This window comes from Microcebus murinus, chromosome 2 (assembly GCF_040939455.1).
Source record: "Microcebus murinus isolate Inina chromosome 2, M.murinus_Inina_mat1.0, whole genome shotgun sequence".
NCBI classification, from domain to species: domain Eukaryota; kingdom Metazoa; phylum Chordata; class Mammalia; order Primates; family Cheirogaleidae; genus Microcebus; species Microcebus murinus.
Genome location: NC_134105.1, coordinates 25,382,243 through 25,398,690, shown reverse-complemented (window position 1 = coordinate 25,398,690; position 16,448 = coordinate 25,382,243). Strand labels below are relative to the sequence as shown.

General features: G+C 38.6%; 1 protein-coding gene across 4 annotated transcripts in view; it reads left to right on the top strand.

The window, feature by feature from the left end:
* Positions 1-16,448, top strand: part of KIAA0319L (KIAA0319 like) — a 101,774-nt gene that overhangs the window by 55,978 nt on the left and 29,348 nt on the right. For all 4 annotated transcript variants that reach the window (XM_075996507.1, XM_075996501.1, XM_075996498.1 and 1 more), the window contains 5 exons: positions 5,259-5,505; positions 7,817-7,918; positions 11,481-11,578; positions 14,362-14,449; positions 15,980-16,072. In XM_075996507.1, the coding sequence (XP_075852622.1) occupies positions 5,259-5,505; positions 7,817-7,918; positions 11,481-11,578; positions 14,362-14,449; positions 15,980-16,072 (628 nt within the window). The remainder of the gene's footprint in view (positions 1-5,258; positions 5,506-7,816; positions 7,919-11,480; positions 11,579-14,361; positions 14,450-15,979; positions 16,073-16,448) is intronic.

The following is a 16,448-nucleotide window of genomic DNA, read 5'->3' as shown; positions in this document are numbered from 1 at the left end:
AAATTAAAAGAAACCATATTCAGACTGGGCACAGTGGATCACGCCTATAATCCTTGCTAGGATACTCTGGGAGACTGAAGCAGGAGGATTGCTTGAGCTCAGAAGACCAGCATGAGTAAGACTGAGACCCTGTCTCTACTAAAAATAGAAAAATTAGCCAGGTGTTATGGCACGGGCCTGTAGTCCCAGCCACTTGGGAAGCTGAGGTGGGAGGATCATTTGAGCCTAGGAGCTTGAGACTGCAGTGAGCTACTACGATGCCATTGTATTCCAGGGCGACAGAGTGAGACTCTTGTCTCAAAAATTAAAAAAAAAGGGCCGGGCGCGGTGGCTCACGCCTGTAATCCTAGCTCTCTGGGAGGCCGAGGCGGGCGGATTGCTCGAGGTCGGGAGTTCGAAACCAGCCTGAGCAAGAGCGAGACCCTGTCTCTACTATAAATAGAAAGAAACTAATTGGCCAACTAATATATATAGAAAAAATTAGCCGGGCATGGTGGCTCATGCCTGTAGTCCCAGCTACTTGGGAGGCTGAGGCAGAAGGATTGCTTGAGCCCAGGAGTTTGAGGTTGCTGTGAGCTAGGCTGACGCCACGGCACTCACTCTAGCCTAGGCAACAAAGCGAGACTCTGTCTCAAAAAAAAAAAAAAAAAATTAAAAAAAATGAAACTATATTCAAAGATTTAAAGGAAAACGTGATGACATTTGCTTAACAAGTAGGGAAGTGGCTCTAACCGCTTTTATTCAGCATCGTATTAAAGGTTCTAGCCAATGTAATAATGTAAGAAAAAGAAATACAGATTGGAAATGAAGAAGCAAAACTGCTTTTATTCACAGATGATATGATTGATGATATGATTATGTACCTAGATTCCAAGGAATCTACATAAAAGCTACTGGAACTATTAAGTGAAATTAGGAAAATTGCAGGATATAAGGTCAATACAGAAAAATAACTTGTGTTTATATATTAACAATGAATAAATGGGAATGGAAGTTTTATTTTTTATTTATTTTTAATTTTTTTTTTTTAAGGGATAGGGTCTTACTTTGTTGTCTAGGATGGGCTTGAACTTCTGGGCTCAAGTGATCCTCCCGCTTCAGCCTCCCAAGTAGCTGAGACTACAGGCGCATGCCACTGCACCTGGCTTGAAGTTTTAAACTATTTATAATATCCCAAAACATGAAATACTTAGGGATAAATTTAACAAAATATGTACAAGAACTATATACTGGCAACTAAAAATATTGCTGAAATTTGAGAAATAAATAAATGGAGAGAGATACCATTGTAATAGGTATCAATAGCCCATCAGAAAAATAAAACAGAATCTAGAGTTACTACAATATATTGTAGTATATTGAGTTACTACAATATATTGTAGTAACTAGTGTCCCAATCCCAGTGCCCCATGACACTATTCATGTCTAGCTGGAACCTCAGCATGTGACCTTATTTGGGAATAGGATCTTTGCAGATGTAATTAGTGGGATCTCGAGATGGAATCATCTTATATTCTTGTCTTTAGGGTGGGCCCTAAATCCAATGACTGGAATCTTTACGAGAGAAAAGAAAGGGAAATTTGGATCCACAGAGACACAGGAAAGAAGGCCATGTGAAGATGGAGGCATGGATTAGAGTCATGTTGCCATTAGCCAAGGAAAGCTAAGAGCCTTTAGGAACTAGAAGCGGCAAAGAAGTATTCTCCCCTAGGGCCTTCCGAGGGAGTGAGGCCCTGCCAACTTAATTTCAGACTTCTGGTCTCCAGAACTGCGACAGAATAAATTTCTGTTGTTTTAAGCCACCAAGTTTATGGTAATTTGTGATGGAAGCTCTAGGAAACTAATACAACCATGTTTATGGATTGGGACCTAGAGTGATCAAAACAGTTTTGAAAAAGAACAGCAAAGTTGGAGAACTTAAACTATCTATTAATAACTTTAAGACTTATTATAAAGCCACAGTAATCAAGGCAGTAGTATTGGTATAAAAATAGACTACATTAATGGAACATAATAGAGTCTAGAAATAGACCCACACATACATGGTCATTTTATGTGCCAAGGCAATTCACTGGGGAAGAGATATCTTTTTAACACATGGTGCTAGAACAATTGAATAGTGATATGCAGTAGCATGAACCTTGACCCTTATGTCTCACAATACAGAAAAATTAGCTGAAAATGGATCTTAGACCTAAATTTAAGAGCTAAAAATACAAAATTTGTAGAAGAAAATTTTTGAAATCTTGGTTTGGCAGTGATTTCTTAGATATGTCACTAAAAACATGAGCTATAAAAGAAAAGAATGATAAATTGGAGCTCATCAAAATTCTAAGTTTTTGCTAATCAAAAGCTAACACTAAGAAAAAGAAAAAGCAAGCTACAGACTGGGAAAACATACTTGCAAATTATATGTCTGACAGAGGACTTGTTTATAGAATACATAAAGAGTTCTTATAACTTGATTAGAAAACTAGTAACCCATTTTTTAAAAAATGGGTAAATATTTGAACAGATAGTTCACCAAAGAAGTTATACAGATGTTTAATACATGAAAAGATGTTCAACATCATTAATTATAGGAAAATGCAAATTAAAACTACAGTGAACTGCTACTACATACCTCTAGAATAGCTAAAATTAATAAAACTTCCACACCAAAAATTGACAAGGTTGTAGGATAACCTTGGAACACTCAAAATGGTGGTGGTACTGTATCATGTCATCACAACTTTAGAACACTGGCAGTTTTTTAAAAAAAGTTAAAGGTATACACTTTCCATATGACCAGGCATTCTACTCTTAAGTATTTACCTAAGAGAAATGAAAGGATATCTCCATACAAAGACTTATAGAGGAGTGGTTATAGCAGCTTAATTTGTAATAACCAAAAACTTGAATCAAACCAAATATCCATCTATAGGTGAATGAATAAACAAATTATGGAATATTCATGTAGCAGAACACTATTTAGCAATAATAAGGAATGAATTATTGATACATACAACATGGATGAATAGCAAAATAATTTGAAATAAGCCAGACTCCTTCACCTAAAAAAGAGTACATACTGTATGATCCATTTATATAAAATTCTAGAAAATAAAAACAATACTGAGAAGGGCAGAGAATGGTTGCTTAGGGAATATGGATGGAAGAGAGAAGGGATTACAAAGGAATATGAGGAATCTTTGGATATCATGAATATGTTCATTATCTTGATTGTGGTGATGGTTTCATAGGTGTACCCATATATCAAAATTTATCAAATTGTACACTTTAAATATATTCAATTTATTATATGTCTATTATACCTTAATAAAGCTGTAAAAAGAATGGGCAGAGATTTGAATAAACTTCACCAAAGAAAACCTGGCCAGTAAACATACGGAAATATGTTCAGCATCATTACTCATCAGGAAAATACAATTTAAATCACAGTGAGATACCACTCCATAACCACTAGAATGGCAAAAAATAAAAAGACCAGGAATACCTAGTGGTAGAGCAACTGGAACTCTCATATGTTGCTGGTAGACATGCAAAATGGTATAGCCATTTTGGGTAACAGTTCATAATTTCTTATAAAGTTAAACATACACTTATGTATAACCAGCAGTTCTCCTAAGTATTAAATATTTACCCAAGATAAATTAAAACATGTGTATGGAAACATTTGTATTCAGACATTGATAGCAGCTTTATAATAGCTGAGAACTGAAAACAACTTTTGAAATCTCCATCAATAGATGAATAGAATACAAATTTTGTCTGTCTATAATGGAATACTACTCAGTAATAAAAAAGAATATACTATGGATACACACAGTACCATGAGTGAGTCTCAATAATACTGAGTGTAAGCAGCCAGAAACAAAAATAGTGTGTATATGATTTCCTTTTATATGAAATACAAGAAAACCCAAACTAATCTGTGACAGAAGACAAATCAGTGGTTGCCTGAACCTGAGGGTGGAGGCAGGAATTTGTTGCAAAGGGGCATGAATGAACTTTTGGGGCTGATAGAAATGTGTTCTCTCTTAATTGTGGTTACGTGGATATATACATTTGTCAAAACATTAGGGTGGGGTGTGGTGGCTCACGCCTGTAATCCTAGCACTCTGAGAGGCTGAGGCAGGAGGATTGCTTGAGCCCAGGAGTTTGAGGCTGCAGTGAGCTATGATGTCGTTGTACTCTAGCTGGGGTGACAGAGCAATGTTCTGTTTAAAAAAAAAACCCAGACAAAAAAAAACCCATTGACCATCTATACTTGAAATGTGTATAGTTTATTTTTTGTGAATTACACTTCAACTAATTTGATTTTTAAAAATCCATACCACCACCCTTGTTTCACCCCTCATCCTTTCTCATATGGATGAATGTGGTACCCTCCTAAGTGGTATTCCTGCTGTTCTTCAAATCTGTACACTGAGAAGCGACCTGTGAAACAGAAACCTGACCTTGTCACTTCCCTGCATACATCCCTTAAGCTGCTCACGATTACCTAGTTCCTTAAAGTAGCATATAATACTTTCTTCGTCAGGTCCTTGCCTGTATTTCCAGCTTATCTTCCATTACTTCCTGCCCCTCACTGCGCTTATGGCTCTCGGCTCCCAATGCAGACCATGTTAATTTCATTTCTCTCGCCTATACTCATTCTCTCCCCTCAGCCTTTTGTCTGGTAAACAACTGTTTTTCCTCTAAAACTCAGCTGAGGACTCTCCTCTTCCAGGAAGCCCTTTTCTTTTTTTAAAAAATCATTCTTCTCCACACCCTCCCTCTATCCAAGGGGAAGGGATTAAGTGTAATTAGATTATGTTTTTTTGTTCATCAAAACTTTTATAGGTATAGTCACCATTTTGACTTACTGTGTTATCAGTTCTCAATCCCCCACTGTTGAGCACAATGATTAGTTTTATTCATATTTTGTATCTACAAGGCCTGCTCTCATAAGAGGTGCTCAGTAAGAATTTGTAGAAAGATTAAACATAAATGTTAATAAAAGAAGATGAAAGTATACATAGTATAGTCATTACTATTTTGTTTTAAATAGAACTCTTTGCATAGAGAAAAACTGAGATGATTTATATCAACATTTTTAACACCATATTTCTTTGGGTAGTGAGATTAGTTTGTTTAATATTTTTGACATTTTTGCATTTTTCAAGAAAACATTTAATGTGCTACTGTTTCATGAGACAAAATTTGAAAACCTGTGTAACTTTTGCCTACTCAGATGAGTTTTTGCGTTTCTTTAGGTCCACAAGGCAGTTACAATTTCCAGTCTCTTAACCACAGACCTGACTGCAGAGATGCCTGGTTGGCCAAAGAATGTGTCAGTGCAACCTGAGATATCAAAGGATCCTGTTCCTACACCCAGCAGTCAGCAAGTCAAAAGTTCTGGGAACATCCAGATTGCTACCTCTCTGCCAGTGGCTCCCTCCTATAGTTATGCCACTCCTGCCCCTCAGCCCTCTTTTCAGAGCACCTCAGCACCACACCCAGGTGAGGCCCTTTGCTCCTGCCCTTGTAGTTAGAATGCGAAAGTGAATATTTGATCAGAGTGTTCCCTTTTAGAGGAAAGAATGGAAGGAGGCATGACTTGAACACTGTATGATGGAGAAAAACAACCCTGTCAGTGTCTCTGTAATCATGGACTTGGGGCTCTAGATCCCTTTCTCAGCAGGCCTCCAGCCTGTGGAAGGTTATGAAGCTCATTTTCCCAGAGCTTAAAGGCACAAAATTCGATTATGTAATACTAGAGGAATCAAATGAACAAAGGCTACTGGGAGGAAAGAGTTGGATCCATGCACTTGTTTGCCTTCTGAAAGGCTGGTTGTAGGTCAGATATCTGTCTCTCATTTTTACAACATTTTTATTTTTAAAGCCACTCGTAGGAAAGAGATTTATACATGGAGTGTTGACTTAACAAGTCTGTGTTTCACAGGTGCTGTTCTAAGGTATTAAGAGGAAATGGTTAGGCAGGGAAACTAATTTGATCTTTATCCCCTCAAAAAGTCAAGAGGGTGAAGCAAAGCCAGTGGAAGTGAATTTTTGCCAATTTTTAATTTCCTAGGGTCTCGTTTGGTGGTACTAGAACATGAAATTTTATGGTTTCAAATCCTGAGGCACCGAAGTAATTTTTGTATTCAGGCAGAATGCCTGTAATTGTTGGTGTAATTGTGAAGAGCTTGGGTTGTTCTGTATTATATAGCCATTTTTTAGTCCATTGTACTTTCTCTGAGTGCCATGGTTTCTTTTCTGTTTTCCTTTTTGAAAGTCACTTCAGAGAGTTCTTATTCCATCTCCTGGGGCATCCAAATGCTGCAGCTTCAATAAAGGATGTTTCGTTTTTCCCTAAGTGCAAAGTTCCCAGGCAGAGCCAGAGAAATCTCAAGTTTCATATTTGTCTGGGGAGCCCATCTCACCTCCCAATCTTGAGATATGAGCGAACCAGCATATTGTTTGCTTTAATAAGCTCCCCTAGTTTCAGGGTCTCATACCACATGAACAATTATTGTCAGAGAAATGAGATTTGCATCATCACTGGTTCTCAGTGGTCTGTAAATGTTTTTGGTTGTTATAACTGTGGTGGGGGGGTGCGATTGACATCTTGTGGGTATAGGCCAGGGGAACTGCTGAATCTCCTATAGTGCTCAGGATAGTCCCCCCACCCCCAACAAAGAATTATCTGGTCCAAGATGTCAGTAGGGCTGAGGTTGAGAAATCCTGACATATATGAAATAGATGGTGAATAGTATAAAGACAGTATATAGGTCTGTGCTGACTTGGGTGTTCCAAAAATGCTAACGTATTTCAAGATTAGATCAGTTTGAACTGAAATGGTCTAGGAAGATTTTTTGGAGAGGAGACAGACTTTAAGCTAGAAAAAAAGTGCTGTATTTAGAATAAAGAAAGGCAAACATTCCAATTGAAAGAAATAGCTTTAGCAAAGTCCCTGAGAGTAGACCATGGCTTCTGTGGAACATAAAAGGGAAAATTAATATAACTAGCAGCAGAATTGAGTAGGAAGGATCAGCTGGTGAGATCAGATGATGGTAATTCTCCAATGCCAGGTTAGAAGTTTAGCCTTAAACATAGTATGGGAGTGGGGGTCTTGAATAGGACAATAACATGGTCAGTGAGTATTTTAGAAAGACTAATGGTGTTGGGTATTGTAGGAAGACAGAATGGATCAGAGTGGGGACAGCTAGTAGAGGGAAGATCAGGTAAAATTCTTGGGATAATATAAGTGTGAACAATGAGTCTATGGTTGTAGCAATTGGAATGGAAAGAAAGTAAGGTAGGTTTTGTTACTGAGATTTGCCTTTCTTTCTAGACTCTTTTTATATGTATCTTATTAGAAAGTTATTTATCAGCATAGAGATGATATTTTAAACAATTTGAACTCTGGGGAAAGCAGGAGGTAAAGAAGGTTTAGGGACAGACTATAGTTTAAAACACGGTACAGAAAAAGAGAAAGGAGGAAAAGTAGAATGATATAGGGCCGAGATCACCAAGAGTTTTAAGATGGAGGCAGTTAGCAGCAGTGGATGCCCTGAGGTGCAGGATGAAGTTTGAGACACGGCTATTAGATTGGCTAAGAAACAGTTCATTGATGACCTTGAAAAGATCCTTTTTAATGGAAAAGTGGGTGCAGAATCAAATTTCAGAGGATTAGGGAATAGAAAAATGATTAGTAAATGATGATAGTAGCTGAATATTGTTCATGAAAGGAGTTTGATCATAAAGGAAGAAGAGAAATGGGACAGTCTGGATCGATTTCTTATCTCTGATATGTTTACTTTGTTTCCAGTTATAAGAGAACTGGTGGTATCTGCTGGAGAGAGTGTACAGATAACCCTACCCAAGAATTCGGTTCAATTAAATGCATATGTTCTCCAAGAACCACTTCAAGGTAAAAATCCCTTTAAATTTGGATAGAATCTTTTTTTTTAAGCAATGGGGTCCCAAGTAGCTGGGACTACAGACATGCATCACTGTGCCTGGCTAGCATAAAATTCATTTTTAACTTACAATGTTATCCACATACCTCAGCTTATTTCCTCCTTACAACAGTCCTGTGAGGATAAGACATAGCATGAGTGTGTATAAATATTTACATAAAACAAGAGGCAATATAATACAGGGTTTGAGACCATAGGCTTTGATGTTAAGCCTGGCTTACAATTCTAGCATAGACAGTCATTAGCTGATTGAGTTTAAGTAAATGTCTTCTCTGAGTTTCCATTTATTTCTCAGTAAAATGGGGATAATAATTCCTGCCCGATAAGTTTACTTTATGGGCAAAATGAGATAGTGTGTAAGTCACTAGTTCAGTGCCTAGCATATAGCTGATGCTCATCAATGTAGAATTTATTTATTAGATTATATTATACTCATTTAAAGAAGAAGAAACTGGCTAGGCACAGTGGCTCATATCTGTAATCCTAGCCCTTTGGGAGGCCAAGGTGGGAAGATTGCTTGAAGCCAGGAGTTTGAGACCAGGCTGAGCAATATAGCAAGACTCCAGTGCCACACAAAATGGAAAAATTATCTGGGCATGGTAGTAGCATTTTCCTGTTGTTCCAGCTACTCAGAAGGCTGTGGCAGGAGAGTTGCTTAATCCCAGGAGTTTGAGGGTGAAGTGAGCTATGATGATGCCACTGTACTCTAGCCTGAGCAACAGAGCGAGACCCTCCCTGCCTCAGAAAAAAAAGAAAAGGAGAAGAAACTGAGACTCAGATTAATCTGTTTGTTTTGGGCAAACAACTAGTAAATAGCAGATGTAGGCCAGGGTGGTGGCTTACACCTATAATCCCAGCACTGTGGGAGGCCGAGGCAGGAGGATTGCTTGAGGTTAGGAGTTCAACACCAGCCTGGGCAACATAGCAAGACCCCATCTCTATAAAACTTTTTAAAAAATTAGCTGGGCATGGTGATGCACACCTGTAGTCCTAGTTACTCAGGAAGCTGAGTTGAGAGGATCCCTTGAGCACAGGAGTTCAAGGCTGCAGTGAGCTATGATTGCATCAATGGCTCTCCATCCTGGGTGACAGAGCGAGATTTTGTCTAAAAAAAAAATACAAAGAAACCAAAAAAACAAATGGTAGAACTTGGAGAGAAGTAAGCCTACTGCTATTATAGATTTGTAACTCAAAAAAAAAAAAAAAAAAAAGATAAGGGGCAGGCCTTGTGGCAATGTGCGTGTAGTCCCAGCTACTCAAGAGGCTGAGGTGGGAGGATCAGTTGAGCCCAGGAGTTTGAAGCCAGTCTGGGCAACATAGTAAGACCCTGTCTCTTTAAAAAAAAAAAAAAAAGGAAGATAAGCCCAGTGTCATATACAAAATTCAAATTTATAAAATATGTAAATTAGGGGATGATTGAATCATTAAACTTTTTTAATATGAGCATTCCTTTCACCTTTGAAATAAATGTTAATATACCAGAGTTTGACTTATAAACACATACGTGTTCTCTTAAGACTATATATGACGTGAGTGAAGCATACTTTGATGGAAAATGGTTAGCTTAGGTTTATGTTACTCTCATTAAAAGGTTGGTCAAGTAGAATGCCCTTCCCTATTCAGGATGCAGTCCTTCCATTTTAGGGACACACATTTCCAATATAGTATTCCTAAATTTGGTGTATAATGCCAAACAGTGTATTTATGTAAACAGTACTTTTCCAGAACCAAAATGCCCTCTCTGTTCTATATTTCTGCTTTCAAATTGAAGTTCCCTTATCAATTCATTCCACCTTCCTCTAGAAAAGCTTTTTTCCTTTCTTTGGTGGTAAGTTAAGGTGATTGAATTTGGTGGCCTTTGAAGATGGAGGTGAGAAAAGAACTGCCTTGAGCTGTGATTACTCCCACTCTTGTGAAGATACACTCGGCTCTACTGTATTTTTTTTCCTAACCCATATTTGCATGTACATTTCTATGAGTTACTATCATCACATATACCAATATTCCCAAACACATCAGTTCAGAAACAGATTCTTTTCAACTCTGCTCTCCCCAGATTCTCCAGCCCTTATCAGATATACGGGATAGATGGTTTCACACTTTCCAAGGACAGGGGCAGTGATGCAGGACCAACTCTGCATGCTCTTTATCCCCACCCCGACCTGTGGCAGCCCATCAGGATCCCTATAGGGTTTGGAGGTCCCATCTTAGAACCACTGCCCTAAATGACTATAGCCAGCATTCTAACAGACCTATTCTAAGTAGTTCCCCTCCTCAGGCAAATTTCTGCTTATAAGGCAGAGTTCTTTTCTGTCCTACGAATATTGTCCTTTTTGAAATTTGTGTTGTTAGCCTTAGATATTATGAAATTGTCAGTTCCTAGACTACTGTGAGTCTGTTTTCTGTGTGGAAGAAAATTTCCAACTATAATTAGAAGAAATGTCTCATAGCTTGAATCCTACTTTTGCTGCTTTCTTTCCTCCTCTTCCCCTAACCCAACTTCTAGATACTCGACACATCTGTGAGAGCTGCCGGTGCTTACAACTGGCCAAAACAATACTAATTTTGGGCGGAGGAGGATCTTGTGAGCCAGGCTTATAAAATCGAATCTGGTTTTCAGATGAAGAATAACTTGGAGTTAGGTTCTCTGTGCTAACTTTAACGTTTAAACTCATGAAATAAGAAAAAGATGATTGCTCTCTGCTAAGCTTGTGAAGTTGCTTTTCTTTTTCACTTTTGAGTAGTAATTTAAACTAAACCTACCTACCAAATCCCAGCCTTTCCTAGCCAGAAATGCATTTTGTGCCAAAAAAGTTTAAGACCACTTTTACTGGAGAGGGGATTCCATTTCAATAATAGGATTCTACCCTTGCCCTACCCAGTGATACAGTCTGAGCTGCAAATGAGGACCATTTAATGCTTCATTTGATCTTAATTAATTTCAGTGGGGCCTGTTTTAAATGGGCCATCCCCTACCATCTTCTGCAGCATGTTATTTAGCTCAGCAGGAATGAAGTAGCTCTTTTAACTCACCAGGGTGTGATGACCTCAGTGAGAGGAGCATTGTTAGCACTCTGTAAAAAGCTATTTTTGAACCATGTTATTTAGAAGTCATTGCTGTTCTTTGTTGCAAAAGAAGTTTTGCAAGAAAATGGCCTTTGTTCCCAATGAGTTCATCTATAGTGGTTGGTAGGGCATGTATTTTCAGTGGTATGCCACACCATGAGCAACGTGGTATTTTTTAGGGAGGGTTGCCCTTGGGGAGGGTGGATATGGGGCAGGAATGAGCACTGTTGAGAGAAAGTTTGAAGAAGCTCTAACTTATAGCTGAGTCAGCAGAAGCCACTCTTTCTTTTAGCAGATGGTTTGGTTTCCCTGCAGACTTTGGGGTGAAATCTTGAAAACTAAGGCCTTATCAAGATTTAGAAGGGATTTGTTATTGGCAGGCTATGTGGCTATCTTTTTTGTGTGTAGGTGTGTGTTTTCATGATTTTTGTAACTGCCCTTCTATAGGAGAAACCTACACCTACGACTGGCAGCTGATTACTCATCCTAAAGACTACAGTGGAGAAATGGAAGGGAAATATTCCCAGATCCTCAAACTATCCAAGGTGAATTTGTCTCCTTTTACTTACAGGAAGTTGATTGTTTTCTAAGATGAATAATATAGAATTTTCTGTCCACATTTAAGCTGGGAACAGTCTTTCAGAAATGACTCCTCCAAAAGTCTGGCTGGCTGACATCCAGTATTTGTTAGTGTATGATTCTCAAATTTTCATTTATGGTAGGAAGACTGTACCAGCATGGTAGTGATAGCCGAAAATATACACTAAACAGCTTTTAAGGATAACATAAGGATTTTAGCATTTGGGAGCTGAGCTAGGTTATTTGTGGCCACATGCCTTTGTACCTTGGCTCAGTCCTTATGGGATTCAGTGTAGTTATTAACAGCCATAAAAATGTTGTATTCTTTGACCCAGCAAACTCATTCATTCATTCATTCATTGAACAACTATTCATTGTACACTGGTTATGTGGCAGGCATTGGGCGTTTGCCAGTGAATTAACCCCAGTCTTAATGTTTAAGGAGAATAAAGTCTAGTAGGTGATAGTGACAGGAATCAGGTAATCGTAACCGGTGATAACACTAGGTCAGTGCAGAGGGCTGTTGAAGTCCTGGGGAGTTAGATTTCTTAGAGTTTGCCTATTTGGGTCATGAAAGGTAACTGACTTACTGAGTAAAGGGTAGAGGGATAGTACCCCAAGCAGAGGAAGCAACATATCCACTGGGCCAAAAATAAGACAGAAAATGTGGGGAAAAGGGAATTATATGTGGTTCAGCCTGACTGGACCCTAAGGAATGAGAAAAGTAGTGGCACAAGTAAGTTGGAAAAATGCAGGGACCAAATTGAGCAGAGCCTTGTATGTCAGATTAAAGACTGACTCTTATCTCAGGGGGAAGAGGGAGCCTTTCAAGGGTTTTAAACAGCAGAAAGACGTGTTCAGATCTTCAGTTTAGAAAGATTACCCTGACTGCAGATTGGAGGGGATAAGATTCAAACTAGAAATACCTATGAAGACTCTGTTAAAAACTTTAGGTATAAAATGATAGTAGCCGGAGTAAAAAAACTAAATAAATAAAAATTAAAAGCCACCTATTGAGCTTATGCGATGTGCCAGACATGATGCTAATTGTTTTACACAATTATTTATTTTAATCTTCGTAACAACCCCAAGATGCAGGTATTACTATCTCTTTTTACAAATGATAAAACTAAAAATTGGAGAAATGAAGTGATTTGGACAGAGATCACAAATCTATTAAATGGTAGATCTGAACTGGAGCTTTCTGGCTCTAAAGCCTATGATTTCAGTAATTTTGCTAAAATGAATGGTTAAGAACTAAGGTGATAGCAGTGTCTATGGAGACAAGTGAGTAGATTTGAAAAATAACATGGAGGTTAACTTGATAAAACTTGATGATTGATGAACTGAGTGGGATGTTAGGGAAGAGAAGTCTAGGATAATTCTAGTTTTTTGGCTTAGGCACCTGGGTGGACATTTACTGGAAAGAGGAGCAGGTTTGGGGGAGGTTTGTAGATGATTAATTCCTTTTTGGACAGAGTGAGGTTGAGGCACCTGTGAGACATTTGAGTTGAGTTGTCCAGTTAGTAGCTGGGGGAAAGAGGATAAGAGATCTGGAGACAAGTCTGGGCTAGGGAGGTAAATTTGCACATCAGCCTCAAATAGATGATTATAAAAGCCACGATAATAGATAAGATCAACTAGGGAGAGTGCAGAGTGAGGAAACAAACAGGTTGAGGTTGGGATCCTGGGGAACACTGTCATTTAAGTATGGAAGGTAGAGGAAACTGAAGGAAATGAAATGTGGGCAGAGAAGGGAAAGCCAAGAAAGGAGAGGATTACAAGGAGGAAGTGGTCAAAATGCTACTTGCAGTCAATTAGTATTTACCCAAAGACGATAATTCTAAAGAAAGAAAAATAGTCCATTTGACTGGAAGTTGTTCATTACAGCATTAGTCATAATAGTAAAAGTTTGGAAATAACTCCAGTATCCACAATGTGAAATGCTTATGTGAATTATGACACATTTATTCATGTCCTATTCTACTGTCATTAAAATGAATATGAAAAAGACTATACCATAATGGGGAAAGTGTTCATACTAAATGAATGAAAGAAAGAACAATATAAAGCTTGATGCCTTGATTCTATTAATAGTTAGACCCTGAATGCCATTGAAATATGACCTCCTTGAAGGTAGAGATCTTACCTTATTCATCTTTAAACCCAAGCCTAGGACAATGACTGGTACAAGATTGGGTCTCAGTACATGTTTGTGGAACAAATGAACTGTATAAAACTATTTTTTATATGTGGTCAAAGATGAGAAGGAAATAGAGATGATGTGTTAGGATAGTGAGATAGTGGGTAATTTTATTGTTTGGGGGTTTTTTTATGTTATGGTTATACAGTTAGTAAAAGTCAGGAGGGAAAAATATTCAGATATTTGGGAGCTATTTGATATCTTTACAAAAGTTTTTCTTTGAAGAGTTGATTATTTTAATTTCATAACTTTGAAGTAGGATGGTTGGGCCCTTAATGTTTTTCCGAAAAGAAAATGGGAGTACGGAGACACTGAAATCCCTTCTGTTGTTCCAGAGGCAGCTAGTAATAAGATTCACATTAAAAGCTCTTTTTTTTTTAGTTTAATTCATTGTTTTATCTCTTTAGCTAGTTTACTTTTTCCATTTGGAAACATAACAAGAAAAGAGTGAAAGATTTAGCATGTGGAAGTTTAGATATACATGTTATCTTAAACATAATTGCTGCTCTTTGTGGTTGTCTAAAAGATCTTCTCTCACTTCTGCAGCTCACTCCAGGACTGTATGAATTCAAAGTGCTTGTAGAAGGTCAAAATGCCCACGGGGAAGGCTATGTGAACGTGACAGTCAAGCCAGGTATGTGTTTCCAGCCCTGCCTGTGTCTCCATTGCTTCCACTGCAAGACTCCTGAGGAGATGAGGTTTAACTTTGGGGTTTTTAATTCCTATTCTTGTCTTGTAATATATTTATTGGTCAAATCCTAGTGCAGTATAGTAAAAGTTTATAGTAGCAAAATACAGACTTCATCAGTGTTCTAGTTGGAACACTGGGTTGGGCACATGGCCTGTAATGCAGTATGGCATGGCCTGAGCAATAGCTTGTCTACCAGAGAACGATTTCTCCAAAAAGTAGTGCTGAGAGAGGACCATGTGTTGTAATTAACAGACACCAGGAAGCCAGGAGCCTAGGAGGAGCATGCAGAAGGAGAACCAGCCAGTGACTGGCTCTTTCTGATCTCTTTCCAGAGACCTGGGCCTTTGTACACAGAGTTCCTCATTTTTACCCTACTAGTCTCTTTCACCTTGGAAATGTAATCCTGTCATTCTTATTAAATGAGCTACTATTGGTAGATCACAGTGCATTATCAAGGTATCTTGTTTTGCATTTTCAGAGAAATCTGGGAGAAGTTTGAGAATGACACATGCTGGCACAAATTTTTTATTTTTAATTTATTTTTTAGAGACATGGTCTCACTGGAGTGCTGTGGCATGATCATAGTTCACTATAACCTTGAACTCTTGGGTGAAAGCGATCCTCCTGCCTCAGCTTCCTGAGTAGCCACAGCTACTACACGGCTACATAGGTGCACACCCTATGCCCAGCTAATTTTTAAAAAATAATATTTTGTAGAGATAGGGTCTTACTATGTTGCTCAGGCTGGTCTTGAACCCTTAACCTCAAGCAATCCTTCTGCCTCAGCCTCCCAAAGTGCTGGGATTATAAGTGAAGCCACCATGCCTGACTTGGCACAATTTCTTACTGTTTTCTGTCTTTAATAGTAATAGATTTTCTTTTCATTCCTTGAACTTTGTAGCCAAGATAATCCTTTCACCTTCTTAAAAATGTGATCAGCATCAAGACCATTTGATCATTTCTCAAGGAATGGCCACTGGGTTTGTAGTTCACAGTCATTAGGGTAAACCAGAGTGGTTTGGGACCTTCCTGTTACTCAGCCATAGTCACCTCCCACACCGTGAGCCCAGTGGTGGTTGAGAAATCACCCATCATCCTTTCAGCACCGTGTATGCCAAGGGAAGGTTTGCTTGCCAAGACCTTTATTACACAAAGCTTGTTTGTTGACCACCTCTCGTTAGGCTTGACTGAAAGCAGTCACTTGCTGCTATAGTACTTTCTACCAACGAGATAGCACACGAGCATTAAAGGAATACTCAGGACGTGGTCTTGATAATGGCAGGTTTGGAGGAAATTTGTTCACTCCCAGATGTCTTATGTCAGAATGGCAACCTGGCCTTGCGACTTTGGTGGTGATGCTTTAGCCATCAATTATGTAATGGAAACTGATTTATATTCCTCTCAGATATGGTCTGCTCCTCCTATAATTTATAAAGCCGCTCTCCAATTTCTTCTGGGTCACTTTCTTGGCAGAGCCCCGTAAGAATCGGCCTCCTGTTGCCATTGTGTCACCTCAGTTCCAGGAGATCTCTCTGCCAACTACTTCTACAGTCATTGATGGCAGCCGTGAGTACTTGTCTAAGCATGATGTTTTAGAAGAGCATTCACTGTGGACTCTGGTAGAAAACTCTAACAGAAGATTTGGGGCCAGCTAGGTCTGCATTCTGTTTAGAATCTTGACCATGTTATGGGGGGACCAACCATCTGAAGCAGCTGATTGGGAAGAAACAAACCAGATAGGCTCCATGTAAAATCCCATGTGGCTTGTTTGAGGTAATACTTCTGCTCTGAAATGGTAAGAAGTGGGATTATGCATGTATTTAGCATTATATTAATTGAAATTCACTGGTGTTCAAATTTGCTTAGATGGAGTTGCCTTTTTGGTTATGGAAACAAAATTCCTTCCTGTCATAGCAAGATAAGTAACTGAGGCCTGGCTGAG